At 35.8% G+C, this 15,569-nt stretch overlaps 1 protein-coding gene across 6 annotated transcripts in view; it reads left to right on the top strand.

Annotated features, from left to right (window-relative positions):
• RAB3IP (RAB3A interacting protein) overlaps positions 1-13,285 on the top strand; it is a 32,792-nt gene extending 19,507 nt beyond the window's left edge. For all 6 annotated transcript variants that reach the window (XM_058805198.1, XM_058805199.1, XM_058805197.1 and 3 more), the window contains 5 exons: positions 4,234-4,362; positions 6,570-6,682; positions 10,041-10,140; positions 10,245-10,314; positions 12,986-13,285. In XM_058805198.1, coding sequence (XP_058661181.1) covers positions 4,234-4,362; positions 6,570-6,682; positions 10,041-10,140; positions 10,245-10,314; positions 12,986-13,068 — 495 coding nt within the window. In that variant the 3' untranslated portion in view covers positions 13,069-13,285. The remainder of the gene's footprint in view (positions 1-4,233; positions 4,363-6,569; positions 6,683-10,040; positions 10,141-10,244; positions 10,315-12,985) is intronic.
• The last annotated feature ends 2,284 nt before the right edge of the window (positions 13,286-15,569 follow it).

The raw sequence follows: 15,569 nt of genomic DNA, 5'->3' as shown, positions 1-15,569 counted from the left end.
TTTGGTTGTTTTTTTTTGGTTGGTTTGTTTGCTTGTTTTTTAAATCTACTCATGTCACTGAAATTAGGGAAATAATGTGGCAAGGGGTTGGTACTTGGAATGGTAGTAGCAAAAATTGACCAAAGTGGAGAAGGAGCTTATTTTATTGGATGGTTAGTAAAACAGCAGATGAAATCCTAAAATCAATAAATGAGAAATGAGGCATTTAGGAAAAAAATGCAAATAGCAAGCTTGCTCTTGGAAAAGAAAGCTCTTGGAAAGAGCTACATTGTGCTGGAAAAAAACCTAGTATCCTTGTTGATCATTGTCTGAAAACCCCATCTCAGTGTTCAGTGATGGTCAAAGGCGTACAGAGAGTTAAGAATTTTTAGGAAAGGAATAAATAACAAAAGATAGTATTGGACAGCTCTATAAACATGTAGTAAGAGTGTTTCTGTACATGCAGCTATGATATATTCATCCCAGAAGGGACACTGAAAATAGCTCAAAGTGTAACATAGATGGTCAAACCTGATGGAAAGATTTCTGTGTAGAGATACTTGAGGTAGAAGAAAAATCTCTGCCATCTCAGATGACATGGAGAAGATGAATGATGAACACTTATTAATGAATTAATGAAAACTCTGGAACCTAAGAAGAAAATAATTTAGTCAGTACTTAATGAAATATTTTCATTAGGAAATAAGATTGAAAATACGTTCAAAAGAGTCATGGAAAGTGACAAAAAAAAGCCTCTCAAGATATATAGAAGATAGATATGACATTTGGCTTGGAAAGCTTCTTTAGCTACAGACTGCTAGAAGTTGTGAGACTGTCAAAGATTACACATCACTATCCTTCCCCTCAGATGTCTCTTCAGCCAGCTCTGTGGCTGCTGGCTATTGTCAGACAGGTGATATGCTGACTGGATCCTTACACTTCATTTTACCATTAATTGCATTTGTATTGGGCACCATTTTACTATAGAAAAATTTTACTAGAAAGTTACTATAGAAATATTTTACTAGAAAATTAATGCATCTTCTAGTTGATGTTTCATACTCAAAAAAAAATCAGATTATTTGCAACCTACTTGCCCACTTTCAGTGGTATCAAGGATTTTTCCTTACTAAAACTGAATCCTTGTTGCCCTTCAGAAAAGGGGAGAACTGGAATGGAATCTAATTACTTTGTAAGCATCACACCGAGGTCATGACTCAATGAAATTTTTTAGTGTTGGGCAAGAGCAAGAGACCAGAAAAATCTGTTTTGCCACAGTTTCTCATGGAGAGAAGGTGGTGATTGTGGAGCACATGCTGCAGAAGAACCAGTCTGCCTGATGCTTTTCTTTAGTTAATTCACCTTTTTCTTGGCTGCATAAGGAGACACTTCAAGGCTGCCTAAGGCTGCTCAAATTGGTGACTTTTCTACCAGTGACGGCCCAGGGAATCACTAAGAAGCACATTGGCTTTCCACCCACTGGGACTTGAGCATTTTTATTTCTCTTCTGAGTGAGAGTATTTAATGGAATGTAGAATGGGTGAAAAAAAGCAAGAATACCTTTGGCATGTTAGCTAAGACATTGTTTCGAGCAGGGGATACATGCCTTCCCAGCCGTTCCTGTTATCTAGTGCTTTGGCATTTTGTTTACTGGCTTTATTTGTGGCTGCTCTAAGGTAAATTTTTTGCATTTCTTGGAGTTTGGGTCTGGAACCCTAGTTCAGTCCCCTTCTTGCTTGTTCATGCCACTGAGTTGTTACTTTTTGGATCTTATTCTTCTGATTCTGAGTGACTTGACTTCTAAGGGGGTCAAGAGTACCCTTGCTCAGGGCTGTGTATTGGCCCTGAGCCAATAGATTTGGACCCTTCTGCAGAGTCTACCACCTAGAGCTTTGAGTTGTGGGATGGAGCTGGGTGTAAATATGGTCAGCTCTCAGATTTCTTTGTGGAATGTAGACAGAGCCACGAGAGTCACTGTCCACCCTAAATTGCAGTGGGGCTAGAAAGCTGCCAACATCCCAGAGAAATATTTCCTAGTATGTGGTAGTAAGCTCTAGATAAATAAACATGTCTAATAAATTTCAGTATTAAAAAGATTGAGATAAGCTGCCCAGATCTCAAACAGGTATCTGCCTCACCAGAAATGATAAATGCATCACAGTTTTTCAAAGAGCTGAGATATTTTGGTGATATCATATTTACTGTAATGAAAGCATAAAAAATTTAACTGGAATTGTTATTACATTTAATTGTAAGTTTAATTTCAGGTAATCAAAACTGGGATCTAGTGAAAGCATATGTAAAGGCAGGGAGGAGATACACACATCACACATTGTAGATTGAAAATGAAGATCATCAGGCTGTGGTCACTGAACAATTCTTCTCAAGGCAGCTTCTTATAAACTGTTGGTTTAGGTAAAATTGAGTAAATATAGAAAATAACCAAGTTGATAAGAAATGCATCTTAATTTTTAGAATTCTAGAGTACAAGTTAAAAATGGATGTTTTTCTGCTGGTATCTCTTGATTGTATTAATTTTAAAGCCAGACCTGAGATGGGTTTAAGTTATGGGAAATGTTCCTTTGGGGAGCAAGTTACACCTATTGAATTGCACTTGTACCATGAAGTTGGTGGCTTAGCAACCAGAACAATTATGGATTAGCTTAATTAAGATAGTTGTTCCTGATTGTACCTGAGCATAATGCCAGTGGCTCTAATGAAAAACAAAATTTCCAGTCTAATTTTTGTAAGTTATTTTTCAAGGAAAAAAAAGAAAAAAGTTTAACCAAAAACCCCTGCAAATGATGAAAAGAACTCCCCAAAGCATACATGTAAAAGAATGGCAAAGTACTGAGAGCTCAGGAGGGGTGATGCAGGGGGAATGAAAAAGAGACTGAGGTTGGTTCGAAGCAGCATATTGTTCTTTTAAATAGGATTAAAAATCAACTTTTAGTATGTGCTGTTTCCCCATTTCACCATCTTATCTGTCTTTTCTTTAATTGTACAAAATTTTAGATTCACATCCTGGCTTGTCTTTCTCCTGCAGTGCACATCCTTTCAATAGTTTTAGTTTAAGGAGTATAGCCTGCTGTAGCTCAGCAGACTGAAGGTGCTGAAGCAGAATGTCCAAACCAGTCTGAGGCTGGTGCTGCATGTCCCTTTGGAACTGGAGTTGGTTTTATGTGTTGGATTAGGAGCACGTGTCAGAAGCACTCACCCCCACTCTGCTTGGAGCCCATGAAAGGTCTTTTCCCAAGTAACCCTAAAGCAGATGATGTGTTCTGGGAGCACCTCAGTGTGCTCGAGCTGTTAGTGGGTAGCAAGCCTGTGGGACAGACTGCCCCATAATTCAAACAGATTTTTCATAACAACCTAGTACCCATCTCTGGAGCACCACACTGGGTAGGTGCCATCCCACTGCTAGCTGATCTCAGCCTCGAGATGACAAAACAGGGTGTTTTCAAAGAAGATAGAATTATCTTTTCCTAACACAGAATACAGTTCTTCTGAGCATGATTTAATAGGTAATTTTAGCATTTCCTCTTTGCCTAGGGGAGCTGTTGGGGGAGCAGGCTCAGAAATCATTCCCAGCAACCATCATTGCCTTTCTGTTGTAGGGAGGTGTAGGAGAGAGTTTTAACATAAAGAGGAAAAGTGAAGAATAACGATGTACTTTTAAATGAGTTGTACTTTGACTTCCTCTTTTCTTAGGACATTCAATGTGTTAGTCTGTTTTCTTTTAGTGTTTGGATAGCAGCAAATTGGAGGTCAGAAGCAGCATGAACATGTAAGATGTCTAGGATTGCAGTTGTTTTCTTTGAATTTCTCTGCTTTTCTTAACTTACATAAATGGAGGTGAACTAAAGTACTTTAAGGAAGATGCATGAAGATGGAAACTGCTTTCTGGCTTTTCCTAAGTATTTCAAAGCTGTCTGTAAGCTTAGGAAATGGGGGAAAGGTCATTAGCTTGTAGTGGTAGTGTGCAGTGGTAACCAGTAAAGGCATTATCTCTGTGTATTGAAAATCATATGTTTTGATTTGCTTGAATTTACAGGCTTAGGAAAGTGGATTGAGGAAGGTATTCGTAGCTGAACCATGATAGCATTCTTTCAATTTACACATCACATTCTTTCAATTTTTCCATTACAATAGAAAGCATTTTCATGCTTATTATTTACCTGTGGATGTTTGCAAATGATCGACACTAGTGTGATAATTATGTTACTAAAATATGTGAATTTTTGTGTGTTCTAGGCTGATCTGTCTCTGTACAATGACTTCAGGTCTTGGAAGGATGAGCCTACTATGGACAGAACATGTCCTTTCTTGGACAAAATTTATCGGGAAGATATTTTTCCATGTTTAACTTTCTCCAAAAGTGAGGTAATGGAAATGGTCAAAATGTGCTCACTGATATCTTCCCCTTAAATATGTTACATGGAACCAAAAGACTATTATATTGTTTTCAATATGAAGTTTACCCATTTTTGTTTCATTAGTCTGTGGCGCTTTACAGTGAAGTCCTGAAGTTTGACCATTTTTTTTCTTCACTATTCTATTCCATTTGCGCTCTTCCAGATATGGCCTTTTTATGTCTACTTCTTCAAATGTTATGCCTGTCTGTTGGAATCTGATCTTTGTTGGAATGGATGGAAGTTTTCTTCCTGATACTTCAAATAGAGTGTAAAAATTGTATTCTATGTCTTGTTTATATAGGGGGCAGTAGAGACAAAGATACTTAATTTTGTGGACTGATTTTCTCTCATATCAGTCAAAGCAGACTGCAAGCGTAGTCTGGGCCTTTTGTTGAAGAGAGGTTTGAGTTACAAGAATTAGGCTTAGGGATTTAAGATTCAACAGGGAAAGTTGGTGAATATGGTTTTAAAGGAATCAAATTAGGAGGCTTTTTTCCTTGTGTTATTCCCACACACTCACCCATACAGAGGAAATACTGGAGTTTCACCTATCCTGGGAATAACATGGAACTGATTGCAGATCCAACTGCTTTACTGAGTTTTTGTCCTTAAGCACCATTTATAGGCTGTACTTGTAGTACCTGTCAGTAGGAAAAGGGAGCATATTCGTAGGTCTTTATTAAAATCAGAACAAGACATTTTAAAGTCCTAAGTATTGATATTCTTTCCCAATAAAATTAAACACCTCACATAGAAAACCCTACATTTTCTTCATAATGTTCATGTGTTGTTTTCAGGGGCTGTTATGTTCTTTTCCCATGCTTTTCATCTACTGTTACTTGCTGGCTGTAAGCACATGCAGTCTTTTAGTCAATTGTATACCAGTTTATTATGGTTGGTGTACAGCATCATATGAACCTCTCCCACTAAAAATTTACTTGGTTACTATGGGAATTAAATTGCTTCTGCAGTATATGTAAGTAGGCCATCCTGTTGTCTTTTGCAGCAACTTAATTTTGGAATGTGTTCTTCATTGGTAATATAAGTACTGTAGATTTGTATTGCCTTTTAAGGGAAGAATGAGGCTTCTAGCACTTGTCAGTTGCACCATTTATTGTTTCCAAACACTGTGTGTAGTGACCAACTTCTGTTTTACTTGGCTATTGATGCTAGTGTGCAGTTAAACCAAGCAGTAAATTACACATGTATTGTGTTATTGAATAATTGAAATTGCAGCTGTGTGAATGGTTGAAGTATTACATTAACTCTCAGTAGCCTCTTGTGTGTACGTGTAGTGTTCTGCTTTTGGCAGAAAGAGTATTTCATATGAACTACTTTAATAGTAACATTCTGGTCTTAAAATAATTAAAGTGCAATAGAAAAAAATACCTTTATTACTTAGTAGTAAAGAACCTTGGCACAAAATTATTTCATTAGTAATGTAAGTTGCACCTTTTTTTAAATCAAGTAATGGCTATTACTTGAAACGGTGGTCTTGGACAAATGTTCAGTCCAACCAAGCAAAATGGTCACATTTCCAGTGTCTTATGATTGCTTGTAAGGAGTGAACATAAAAAAACCTGAGCAAAGTTGCCCTTTAAGTAGGCTAGTGTTTAAAAGTTGCAACTGGCTTTTCTATATATTGTTCAGTCTTACTTCTTTGAACACCTTGCTAGACCTATCTTCAGCTGAAAACAGTGACATAACATTTCCTTGTTTTATTTAAGATAAAGATGTATGGAGCATAATTTTGTATTTTTCATAGAGCACAATAAAATCAGACCATTTTTTAAAAATAAAATTTGTGTGATATTCAGTCTCTGACAAGAGCATAGCATATATAAATACATGTGCTATTTGGGTGTATGAGGAAAGGCTGAAATACAGTTAGTGTTTTAAACATGCTTTACTACATTCCTGGCTGTAAAGGAAGTTAGGTTGCCTCAGGGAAGGCAGGGTTATTTGTAGGGCAGAATTTAAACACAAGCCTGGAAATTGGACCTCTTGCTCATGGTAAAAGCGAAATCTTATTTGTAATAGAATTTTTGTTTGGTGGGTTGATATTTTTTTTTCTCCCCTGTGGTCTTAACTTTCCAGAATAAGAAATATGTCACTGCTTTGAGGCAATGGATGAAGCAGAGCTGTTTTTAACTGCTTTCTAATTTTCTCTTGCAGTTGGCCTCAGCTGTTCTGGAAGCTGTTGAAAACAACACTCTGAGCATTGAACCTGTTGGCTTGCAACCTGTTCGATTTGTGAAAGCTTCTGCAGTTGAATGTGGGGGACCAAAGTATGTTGAGCTGACACAGGGGGATACTCTTGACTCATTTGAGTTCTCTTGGCTTGAGAAAACTGCTATCAACTGATTACCTCAGTCAAATTTGTGTATCTTAAATTTAATTCCCTAAAAATCTAGGACTTCAAAATTGTTGTTACAAATTTTGTGGGAAAGTAAGCAACTAATAAATGAAACTTCAAAAAAATCCCCTAATATAGAACAAACCTTATCATCTGGGGAGAGCTTGACTTTTGCTTGTTTTGATGCATTGACCCTGAAAGTAACATTCACCTCTTCGGAGAAGGGCATTCTGATACTTAAAACCAGATGGCTTTGAACTGGGGGCTCTCAGCTGGAAAGCATCATGAAAGGAATAGGTATTGAAATAGTACAGGCTGGGTTTATGACATCTGGAGTACTTGTGGCATAAAAAATTCAGGACATACATAGGACACTAACAAAGGTAGCTGAAATATTTGAGAAATATAGAGAGAGTTGATCCTCTGAATTTGAGCAGGAGGAATGTCAGTGGGAATGAAGATGGATGAGAGCTGGAATCTAAAATACATAGGAAGTATACTTGAATGACAGGAAGGAAGGTTATTTTAGAAATTCGGGAATGGTCCTAGAGAAATGTGAAGCAAGACTTGTCAGGTGCTGATACAAACATTGAAATTGGATAGGAGGGACTTGCCTGAGGCACTGAGGCTTTGATTATGTGGAGAAGGAAAGGGGTTGTAGGATGCCTTAGTGGATGTTGGAGTAAGAAAGCAAGGTCAGTCTAGATATTAATCTGAAGCCTTCCAAATCTTGAGAAAGACTTGACCATTCTGTTGGAAGTATTTTGGACAAGTTGACAATTTACTCTAATATTTGATTTGAGAGAGCTTAATTTTATAATAGAAACCTTTCATAAGAATGTTTTCATCTGACTCTTAAGATTTCTTTCTTTCTTATTGCCATTGCTTTTTAATTGTTTTTCCTCTGACTGTAATAGAAAATACAACTGATGCATCTCAAAATTATTTATTTTCTCTTTAAAGAAGCTGTTTAAAATGAAAATTTGTTTTGTGTCTTTTATGACTTAGTCTTTGATCCCTTCTAGTCTGCAAAGTTCAACCATTCAAATTTTTTTCAACTTCCTCCTGTCACTAGAACACACTCATCAAAAGGGCCTACACCAGTAATGGAGCTAGTCAAGGAGTAGGGAAATCCTATCCAAGATCTGCCACTGTAATCTGTGTTCTATGAAAGCAGTAGAGAATCTGGGCAGTCAGAAACCACTGAAACAAATCATGTGTCATTAAAAAACAACTGACAAATGGATTTGAAATCATTGTGGTTCAAGCAACTTTGCCACATCTTGATGTGATGAAATACTTAACCCAAATGGGAGACTCACCTGCATCATTCAGAAATTTCTGGGGATTTTTAACTTGTTTTCTCTAGTGTAGGATAACTTTTAAATCAGAACTTAGAAAATCCTTACATCTTTGGCAAGATAGAGATTCATGTTTTGGGATGACAATGCATAAGTTGTAATTTACTTATTTTACATATACCAGAAGGTCAGGCAAATTCTTCTCTCCCTTTTGCAACTCTTCTGTACCAACAAAAAGTTCTGTGCTGCTGCTTGTAGATAAGTAATAGGTAAGGAATCTGCAGTATTTAAGTGTAATTTTACAGTAGTTGTGCTTTGCCTTATCTATTATTACTTGCACTGAACGGGAAACAGGTGTTGCAGTTTTCACTGAATCAGCATAGCAGTTTCATGTTTATATTTTTATATGGTGCAAAATGCTTTTTTAATTGAAACTGTCGGCTTAAATGGGTGACTTAATATAGACAAACTGAAAGTAAACAATAACAAAAGCCAGAGTAATGTTTTTAAAGAAGTGATTTTGTTGTACCTTTGCATTTTGTTGTACATTTGTGTGGAGTTAAAAAGATGCATAAAATAGTGAGTAACAGCCCAAATAGCATAGTGAGGGGTGGAGGACAGAAAGCTGTGATAGTAGTACAGAAGGGTTCTGAATACACAGAAGTTAGTGAATAGTAACTGTGATGGTGTAACAAAAGGCAGCTGGGTTTCCCCACAAGATTCACATCATTGTGCCCAAGGGGAACAAAGTGCTGAGCTGTGTGTGCTGTACAGCACAGAACTGAGTCACCAGCAGGAGCCCTCGGCTTTCACTGCTGTCATGGAAGCCAACACAGTGGAGGCAATTATGTAACCAGAAGAAAAAAGCAGTTTTATTTTCCTAGCACTGAAAGTTTGTCTTCTGACAAAAGCTAGACTGAAAAGTAGCTTCAGCTACTTTAGGATTTCTTGTATCGATGAACTGATGTTAGTCCTCATAAATTGCTATGGAAAATTGTATCCACACTTCCATTTTCTCCTGTTTTACATGGTTTTGTGGACCAGTTGCAGGCAATTTAAAAAAGCCTATGAGCCACTGTTCAGAACCACAGAAGCTTAGTAATTTTTGCTTCACTTTTGAAAGGCAGCTTGTTCTTAGACTCCCCAGTTTCATGAGGTAGAAATGGGAGAAAGAAGAGCCAGCAGCTTTTAAAATTAATGAAACAGTGGTTACCATGACAACCCAATTCATCTGAGAGGCTGTAATACAGACATTCAGAATAAATCAAATTCTTCTCATCTTTAAAAATTCATTGGTTTCCTAACTTGTTTTTTTTTTTTGGGAACAGTTTGTGGTGACTAATGACCTTTTCTGAATACTGCATACTTGCAATACACCAGAAGTAAATTTGATTATTTTACTCTCACTTTTTGTAATGGTAACAGAAAGAATTACTGCCAGACAGCCCATTTTCCTTTGTCCCAGAAGATTTTATACTCAAATGTAAAATATGATTTCAATTTGGGCATAAATGCAAAACTGGATTTAAAATGCATCTCAGAGAATTGACTGCTCTTCTGTGAGGCTGATTTATTTTTTAGGATGAAATACAATATTAAGCGTAACTTTAAAAAAATCTGTTCAAGTGTTGGCATCAACTGATACTTTTAAAAATGTTTATTTGACATATCAAGAGTTAAAGAAATCCCACTGTGCTAGAGTTGTCAAGCCAATTTAAATTAGTGAATATGGAAGTGCTTTCCCAGAGCTGAAGAAAATTTTGGAATTAAAAAAAAAGCATCATAATGCACGAGTATTAAAATGAAATTAGACCTTGTGGGACTAAAATAATTGACAACATAATGTAATAATTGCAGCTTGTAAAATGAAGTAGACACTCATCTATCTGTGCCAATATGAAGCAGTTACATTGACACCATAAACACATGCATTTGTTTAGACATTAATGTCAGATTGGCTCATTGAATCATGTGACTTTATATTTGTAGGAAATGTGCTCTCAGTGGACAAAGTAAGTCATGCAAGCATAGAATCAAATTAGGAGATTCAAGCAGTTATTACTACATTTCTCCTTTCTGTCGTTACAGGGTAAGTAGATTTACTATTATTTAATTTTGTATAGTAGTTATTTAACTATTTTTCCATGCCTCTATACAAAATTACATTAACCACCATTATTTTTATGAGTTTAGATCACTTCTGTGTGTAACTTCTTTACATATATTCGATACATCCAGCAAGGACTGTTGAAGCAGCAAGATGGTGAGTATAAAAAATTATATTTGACCTATATGAAGAGACATTTATATAATGCCTGTTCCTAAAAGTTGCTCTCTGTGTAACAAAGTTGCTATCTATGACATTACAGGTTATCAGTTAGTCATAGTTGTAATTTTGAGAATATGTTGATATTTCACTCTCCAATAAAGTTCTTTTTTAAAACAACAAATTATAATACATTGATTTTCGGTTCATTTAAAAACCCCTTATGCAGTAAGCAATGTTAAAATAAAATCTAACTAGGGGAGGTAGTCACAGTTTTTCCACACAGTGGTCAAAAATCAAATTTCTGTCACAAAATGTGGAGGTATTTTCAGTGCAAAAAACTTCAGTTTGGTTTGATCTGGACCATTTTTTCTTTAGCTTGGTGTCTTGGTATGTCTTCTGGTATTGTGCAGTGGCAGTTGAGACAGCTGTTCTTGTCAGACTGTTTTTTCAGGGGAACTGGCAAGAAAGACAGTATTTTGGGTGAAATTGCAAAATGTAAACAGGTAACCTTTTATATATACAGCAAACCTGTAATCATTCATTTGAGTGCAGGTGAGAATTGAGATCATTGCAGTGGCATGGCCAAATCCTGATTAGGGCTCTGGTTATAAATGTAAGGCTTGATCACCCTCCACCTCAAAAGAGAAATATGATTTTTGCTGCCATTGCCTCAGGCTGTGGCTTGGGAGGGTTCCCTACCTTTGTTACCCAGTTGCTTTGGTCATGTCAGAATATCATATCCAACAACTGCCTACTTAAACTGTTTCTGCACAGTAATTCAGAAATTTGCTTAGCTGGGCTATGTGGTTCTGATCTGTCCATATGAAAGAAGACGTTTGTGAAAACATATTCTCAGTACACCTAGTTACTTGATTCTGGAATTTAAAAATATATTGCATGTTGGAGGCAGAGCTTTGTCTTCATTTTCAAGACCATTTTACCTGTGTTTAAACTGCACACAGTTGATTCAATTGTATTTCCTGTCCAGGTCAAAGAATATTGCCAAACAGCTTTCAGTCCATATTTTTTTGAAACGGGTCATATCACTCAGGCTTCCAGAAGCACTGAGCACAGATAATGGAAAAAGTGTCATTAGCCCCATGTCAATAGTAAATGAAAATATTTGCTTTCACTGTGAAAATGTAAATTTTTTTTTTAGTTCAGTTGCATTTTTGGTAAGTAAAGTAAACCAGTTAACATTGTAATATTTATGGATGTCTGTACATTTCATTATTCCAGTTTTCAAGTGTCTGTGGATTTCCTCCATCAAGAATTTGGCTAGAATTAGCCCTGCTTTCCTACCTCACCTATAGTCATCTCTTCCTGATGTTTCCAAATTTCAAGAGCTCAGGATTTTAGCTACACCCAAATATTTCTAACCTGAAGTACTCCTGAGGTGCTAGATAGACTTAATTACAAAAAATAATGCTGTTAATTTTCAATGTTAAAGGGTCATGGAATTCACCAGAAATTCAGCTATTTACTAAATTATGTTTAATAAAACCTTCAGATGGTGGTAATTTTTACTGATTTACTAGCATCACTGAAGATCTTGAAAATGTGTTATTTAAGTTTTAATATGGTTTGTAGTCAAAAGGCTTTTACTTTGACCAAAAGGGCTTGTGAAGTTTCAACTAAAAAATATTTACTTTGCTATTGAGATTAAAAAACTCTAAATTAATGGGTTTTTACATCATATAATGAAATATTTTCAACATTATCAGACTGATTTAGTCTTCCCAAGAAGTTTGTAAAAAAAACCCCAAAGTTTGGTGTTTCAGCTCAGTTATCATCTTTACCACTAGAACATAGCATTTGCATTTCTAACTTTATGTAAGGATTTCAACAATACATTCACAGGAATGTAGGCACTCATCATAATTGTCTGTATAATGTGCTGCATACATATTATACTACTATACTACTAATACACCATATAATTTTTAAGACAGAAGTCACTTATGCAAAAGTAGTTTTGAACTATGGTAGGGAAGACCTTGTGCTTGTTGTTCAGGTTTATGATATTTGTAGACATTCTACATCAGGATCTTGACTGCATGGAAATTTTGTCTTGAATAATTATTTACCCCATGATTTTGATTTGTATTGCTGTGACAACTAGAAGCTTAGGCTATGAATTAGGCTTATCACATTTAGAAAGATACAGATGAGATAAGAAAAAAGGGTCTTTCCTACTCAATTTATTGTTGCTAGTAGATTACTATAGGAAAAAAGGGAGCAAGAAGGATTATAAAATGTAAAATTGCAGATTCTTTGAAACAATTCTTATTCAGCGAGCTCTACTTTTTTCTTTCTGTAGTCATTTAGTTTCACAGAAAATGAGTCAAGGGGCAGGGAAGCTTAAATAAGAAACTGCAATTAATTGAAGCTGACAAGAATACTGATATAGTTCTGTTCTCCATTTTAAAGATAACTAAAATGTGAGGAATTTTTCATAGGACTCTCATTTAGAATGTTTAGAATATGTGCTTAAACAAATTTTGTCATAATCGAATACAATTTCCCTTTACACATACTAATGTTGGTTTTACCAAATGTTTGTTATGAAGTTCCCCTAAATTTATGTAGAGTAAGGCAGCCTGAATACATCAGTTGAAATAAAATGTGAATTTGGAATATTTAATGATATTTTTGTCTTTTTTAGTGGATCAGATGTTCTGGGAAGTTATGCAGCTGAGACGAGAGATGTCGCTAGCAAAACTTGGCTATTACAAGGAAGAGCTCTAAAACTTTTTACTCTTGCGCGTGCATGAACTTCATTGAATATACATAACTAAAATTGCTGAACCTCTTTTTGTCACTTGATATTTATTTCCACAAAGTGGGTCCAAGATCTTTCTCCATTTGCAGATGGCACTAAGAAGTACTGTGATTGTTTTAAACTGACCTATGCTGTATATGCGTACATATAATACTTAGTTGAACAAATGTGGTAAGCACTTGCAGGTGTATTAGTGATTGTAATTTACATTTAAAAACAAATCTTCTGATTAAAGTGTTAATCTGAAACAATCTCTGTCTTCTGTTCTTTGTGATGTAGAATGTGAACCTCCCCAGTAGGACACTCCAAAATATTTGCTCTTCATAAAATCACTTTTATAAATGCCTGGTATTTTCTTCATTGTAGTGTTTAGTAGCTCTCTATGCATGTATGCCATTACAGTTAACAGACAGCTGGGAGAACATGGAATTGTTTGAAGTGCTGCTTTCCTATACTTGCAATTTTTAAAAATATGTATGTAGGAAGAGAAACATAGTGAAGAGTCACAGCACAATAAACCTGAGTATCTTCTCTTTAGGGAAGGGTGCTTCTCAAATATGAAGGAACAATAAAATAATCTTGTTTGCTTTCTGGTTAGAAATCTATTTTGACCCATATGTGACTGCTAAAAACTTTCTATTTCCCTCTAATTTTCTTTTACTAGAATTTTTTCATTCCTTTAAGTTAGGTTTTTTTCCCCCCAGTCTTCTGGGATTTCCAGTTTTCAATGTCTTATACATAATTTCCCCCATAGTTGTTCTTGAAACTCAGAAATTTCCATTATGTGATTTCTTTAACATGCTGATGATGATTTCCATATAATGTTACAATTTGTGTGTGTGAAAAAACTGGTGTCAGAAAACCCCCAAAAAGGATCCTGGCCTCTTAAGAGATGCTTTTTCTGTTGGAAGTGTTTCTTTGGCACTTGAAGTGGTCATTTTTTCCTGGGCATTGTCTCAGCTGAAAGCAGACAGTTATGATGTTACAAGGAACATGGTTGTGGGTATGAACTGGACTTGCCTTTTTGGAAAAACATTGGATCTCAGTCCTGGCAACTATTTATCAGTTGTACACAAGATTAAAACTTTGACAGGTAAACTGACTAGAAGGTAAGCTTTATACAGGTTTTTTTTCTAACAAGCATAATCTCAGTGGATCTCTTTGGTGTTGAACAAAACCAACACTATTTGTCATTGTCTCGCTGCAATGTTCTCTGTTTTCATAAGAGTCAATAGAATGGGCAGTGAAATTTAATACCATGCTTGTGTTGCTTGTATATATATGAAAACACTTTGAAAGTGTTGGCTTTGACCAGACATTTCAATGCTAAGATAAAAACAAACAACTGAACCTAGATATTATTAGTAATGGAGTATGTAGGTCCAACCTGGGCAATTTTAGTACTGAGGGAATACTCCCATCACTGGCTACTACTTGCTGTTGTAGAAACCTGGAATAATTCTACCAGCAGTTGTTAAAGGACTGTTTATCCATTCAATAATGCTAAGGAAGTCTGGCTTTACTCAGTCTTAGAAAGCAAGCTGTGTTTATTGGTATTAATTTTTTTATGTTAGGCTCATAAATGCTTCCTAAATGCTTGTTAATCCTTAGTTTAGATAATGAGATAGAATGGTTTCCATCATTAGCAAACAGTAGGAAAATGGTAGCTAGTAGCTACCATTTGGACTTACTATAAAACAAAATCCTGTTGCATAGTTAAGCAGAGAGAAGGGGCCTTTTTATACATGGTAGTATCTAAAATGTACTATGCTGAGGTGGTTTTCTTGTACAAAGGTGTACCCCATGTAGTGCATCTCAGTAGTAATGACTGACTCAATTACATCAACATCTTGTAAATGCTGACTGACTTCTGTCTTCATGTCCTAATCCAAAATTACTTTCTATATTTTTCACATGAGCAGTTTATCATGAGAAACCTGTGTCACTGTGAGTGCCTGGGGCTTGTAAAAATTGGACAACTATTTGTCTAATGAATATAATTACTTCCAAAAATGTCATAATGTCAGACTTCATTGGAACTTCTGTTCATAACCAAATGCCTTTTTTTGATGTCTGCTCAAAACACTTGAGTATTTCTCTCCTGTTTGCTTAGTGGTGACAGAATGGGCAGTTTTCAGTGTTTAAAGATGAACTAAGAGAAAGTGTAGTAGGGTTTGCTGCTAGCCTTAAAAGAGCTTTGTTCCATGTTCTGCTTTCCCATATGTTTTCCAGTGTTACCTTCAACAAACAGGCTAATGTGTTAGTTTTTTTTATAATAGTAACAGCATAGAAGTTCTACTTCCCTACCAGTGATGGCTTTGCTCTTGCATTTTTGATTACTATCGCTTCTATTGGTAGTACTAATTACATGACCTATGTGAAAGTACAAAGACAAGATAAGTAATTTTTATTGCTGCATTTTTTTGCGCATGTGTAATTAGTACTGGGACCAAAGGTCCTTAAAACG

The sequence above is a fragment of the Ammospiza caudacuta genome, chromosome 5 (assembly GCF_027887145.1).
Source record: "Ammospiza caudacuta isolate bAmmCau1 chromosome 5, bAmmCau1.pri, whole genome shotgun sequence".
Taxonomy (NCBI): domain Eukaryota; kingdom Metazoa; phylum Chordata; class Aves; order Passeriformes; family Passerellidae; genus Ammospiza; species Ammospiza caudacuta.
The sequence above is the reverse complement of the archived record's forward strand: the minus strand, read 5'-3'. Positions and strand labels throughout refer to the sequence as shown.